The 3,158-nt window shown below is 38.1% G+C and overlaps 1 protein-coding gene across 1 annotated transcript in view; it reads right to left on the reverse strand.

Moving 5' to 3' along the window:
• LOC116089424 overlaps positions 1-3,152 on the reverse strand; it is a 4,155-nt gene extending 1,003 nt beyond the window's left edge. The window contains exon 1 of the mRNA XM_031368974.1: positions 1-3,152. Within this exon, the coding sequence (XP_031224834.1) occupies positions 1-3,013 (3,013 nt within the window). The 5' untranslated portion in view covers positions 3,014-3,152.
• Positions 3,153-3,158: the final 6 nt, after the last annotated feature.

Consider the following 3,158-nt stretch of genomic DNA (forward strand, 5'->3'; position numbering starts at 1 on the left):
TTCTATTTTCACGTATAACTTTGGAAGCAAGCTCATGTGTATAAACATAGTCTAGGCCGATTCCTTGTACACACAGCCTTTGCTCTCTCCACAATGTGCCCATTCTCCTGGTTGTCTCTGTTCCATCTCTTTGCATGAACATACCACTATTCTTTATTGTATCAATCAATTGTGTTCTTGATGGTGAATAATTTTGAAATGGGATGGACTTACTCATTGTTGTTTTTATGTCTTCTGCTACTTCAATTTTTTTACCCCCTGTACTTTTTTTTCTTCTCTTTTCCTGTTGTTTAATAAGCAAGAGTAGTTTTTCAATACTTCTTGGCATGTGATCCATATCAGAAATATCTTCTTCACTTGAGATTTTCTTCAGCTGTTGGGTCAAATTCTTTAAGATTTTGTTATTTATTTTCATGTCTTTCCTTGATACTTCAGTATGAGGCTGATGTGGTACAAGAGAGGAAGTGGATCCCAGAAGAGGATCTGTGAAAAGATTTTGTTGCTGTCCCATAAGCCTGGGAGTAGCCAACGGTTCCTTCGAATCTAATGGCTTATCCATTATTTTCAGACATCCCATCCTCTGTGGACTTGATGGCTTGATGTCTTGTTTCATTATGAGTTCATTTGTCATTCTGAAATGAGAAGACTGTTTCACAGGCTGGATAACCATTCCTGGTCCCCACGTCCCTTCCTTCCAGGAATATTCCTTTTGTAGGCTGTCTTGTGGGATGCTGTAGACTTTGGTTCTTCTGGTCCTTGAGTTCTCTAGCCCAAGACTATCAGTTTCTGCTTTCTGTGAACTTAACTCAGAGTTCATCCTTCTTTGTAAACCACAAGGTTTGCAAGAGTTTTCTGACTTAACCCAAAGTCGTTGCATATATTGCTGGGGAATATCCTTGAAAGAGCTATGATCATGTGCCTCCTTAATACTTTCTTCTAGTTTTCTACATACACCAACCTCTCCTGACCATGACATTTGCCATTGGTTAGACGGTTTCTTCAGAATTATCTGTGGAAGGATGCTCTTTCTCTCTTCCTGCTTGCCTTTCTCCAGTTTTACTCTGGTAAGCTTTTTAACTGGGGATATAAAGCACCCGGGGTCAAAATTAGCTTTTAGAACCAGGTTTTGTATACTTCTCCTCAGCTTTAATGTGTTCTGATGCTGCATGTTATGTCCTAGTTCTTTTTTATTGCTTCTGCTCCCATGTCCAAGAAAGAGAGAAACTGGAATTTTCTTTGCCTTAAGCTTTATGTGCTTGGCAGCACTTTTCACATTTGATATTTTTGCCTTATCCTTTTGTCTTATACTTTCAAGATAGGTACGGTCAGTGGCATAAGACGTCCACATAGGTCCTAAGATAGGAGGCTTTTCCTGTTTCTTGAGCAGGGCAAAAGATGAGGATGTTGTTTTCCAACCTGTTTTAAATTCATCGTTCTGCTCCTCAGTGTGAGAACGTGAATTACAAGAAAAGACAACCTCTTGGCTGAACTCTTCTCCAGCTTTTGAGTTTCCTTCTTGATCTCGTAAATAAATAGCTTTTTTCTGAAGCATGATGTCCTTGGGGTGCATCGTGTTAGGTGAAAAGACTTGTGGTTTGAAAGGATCAGGTTGTCTCTTTTGATCTGCTTCAAATGGCTGTTCTCTCTGTGAAGCTATTTTAAATAAAGTCAGCTGTCCAAACTCCTCTTTCCTCTTCACTGTTGCTTTGTCCAAGCAACTTCCTTTTGCAGATTTTCTATACATATCCCATATTTTATGCGATAACTCTGTTTTTTGATGTTGAATTGGCATACATGGGTAGATGGACTTCATGTCTGTATTTGCCTTCTCTGGATCTACTTTTACCTCTGTGGTTCTAAAGTACTGTGTCTCAAATTCTCCATGAGGTGACTGTGAAACTGGGGACTCCACTGTCTGTGAACGTACACCTTTGTGAGCTGACAACTTAGGTACTCTCATTCTACCAATCTGCTTTTGAAATTCTTTGGAAGTCACTAAATTCCTGGCAATAGAAGTGACAATTTCTGTCAAATAAAATGGAGACTTCTCTTTTAAAAAAGACTGGCCAGTTTTGTTTTTGCCAAGTTTGGTAGTGTTCCTGGCCAGAGGCTCCCAGGTTTGTAAAACAGTGTGTGATTTCCTCACATTTGAAGTTACCTTTTCGATATTTATGTGCATGTTGGAACCATCTTTGTCAACAGAACCATCGGACTCTATGATGCCTTCGACTGATGACTCTCCATGTGTTGACTGTGTCTGAGTAAACTTTGATACTCCCAAACCTACCTGTGCTTCAGGTATATTTTTTCTGTTACATGTAGTTGACATGCAGTGAATAGTGTTTTGAAGTTCCTCAGTTATGTTTTCACTGAGTCCTATGGCTTTCATTTTGGCTCTTAATTTAACTTTCTTATGCTTTGTAATAAAGTATCCATTTATTTTAATTACCTTTGAAAGTAATGGCTTCTTTTTTTTCATATTTGAAAATCTCTGATTCAACACACTAAATCTTGTCCACGTTATATCACTATTTTTTAGTTCATTACATGTGCTAACATCAAGAGACACAGGTATAGGAGAGAAGATAGCATTTAGGGATGAAACTGCCACAGGTTTACATTGTTTTGGTGTTCCACATCCTGCAGTAATAAGTGTCTGAGAGATGGCTGTCTTACTTGCTTTAACAGTTAGATAATTGGTGCTCATTTCATCTCCCTCGTCTATGAATTTTAATTTCTTACTTTCTTTCCATGTAGGTGTGGACAAACCCAGAGTCTCTAACATTATTGCTGCCAATTTCTGTGTTATTTTTTTATTTTTCTCTGATGCTAAGTCTTCCAATGTGATTATACTAAGGCTATCAGATAAGACACCAGAATGTATTAATAATTCAGAAATCTGTGATTTCAAGGTTTTTGGAAGTAGATTTTTTCTATGACCACACTGTGGAATAGTCAATACCTTTGAAACGAATGCTTTCCTTCCTTTCATAGCTACTCCAGCTGAACACATTTTACCTTGTAAAGCTTTGTATGTAAACACCTTGCTTTGTCTTTTAGATCTTGGTACATCAGGAGTTGAGACATTCAAAGACTCTGAGATGGTTGCTTGTAGATCATTTTTAAGCTCATCTCTATCCAATCTATTCCAACTGTTC

The sequence above is a fragment of the Mastomys coucha genome, unplaced genomic scaffold, assembly GCF_008632895.1.
Source record: "Mastomys coucha isolate ucsf_1 unplaced genomic scaffold, UCSF_Mcou_1 pScaffold14, whole genome shotgun sequence".
NCBI classification, from domain to species: domain Eukaryota; kingdom Metazoa; phylum Chordata; class Mammalia; order Rodentia; family Muridae; genus Mastomys; species Mastomys coucha.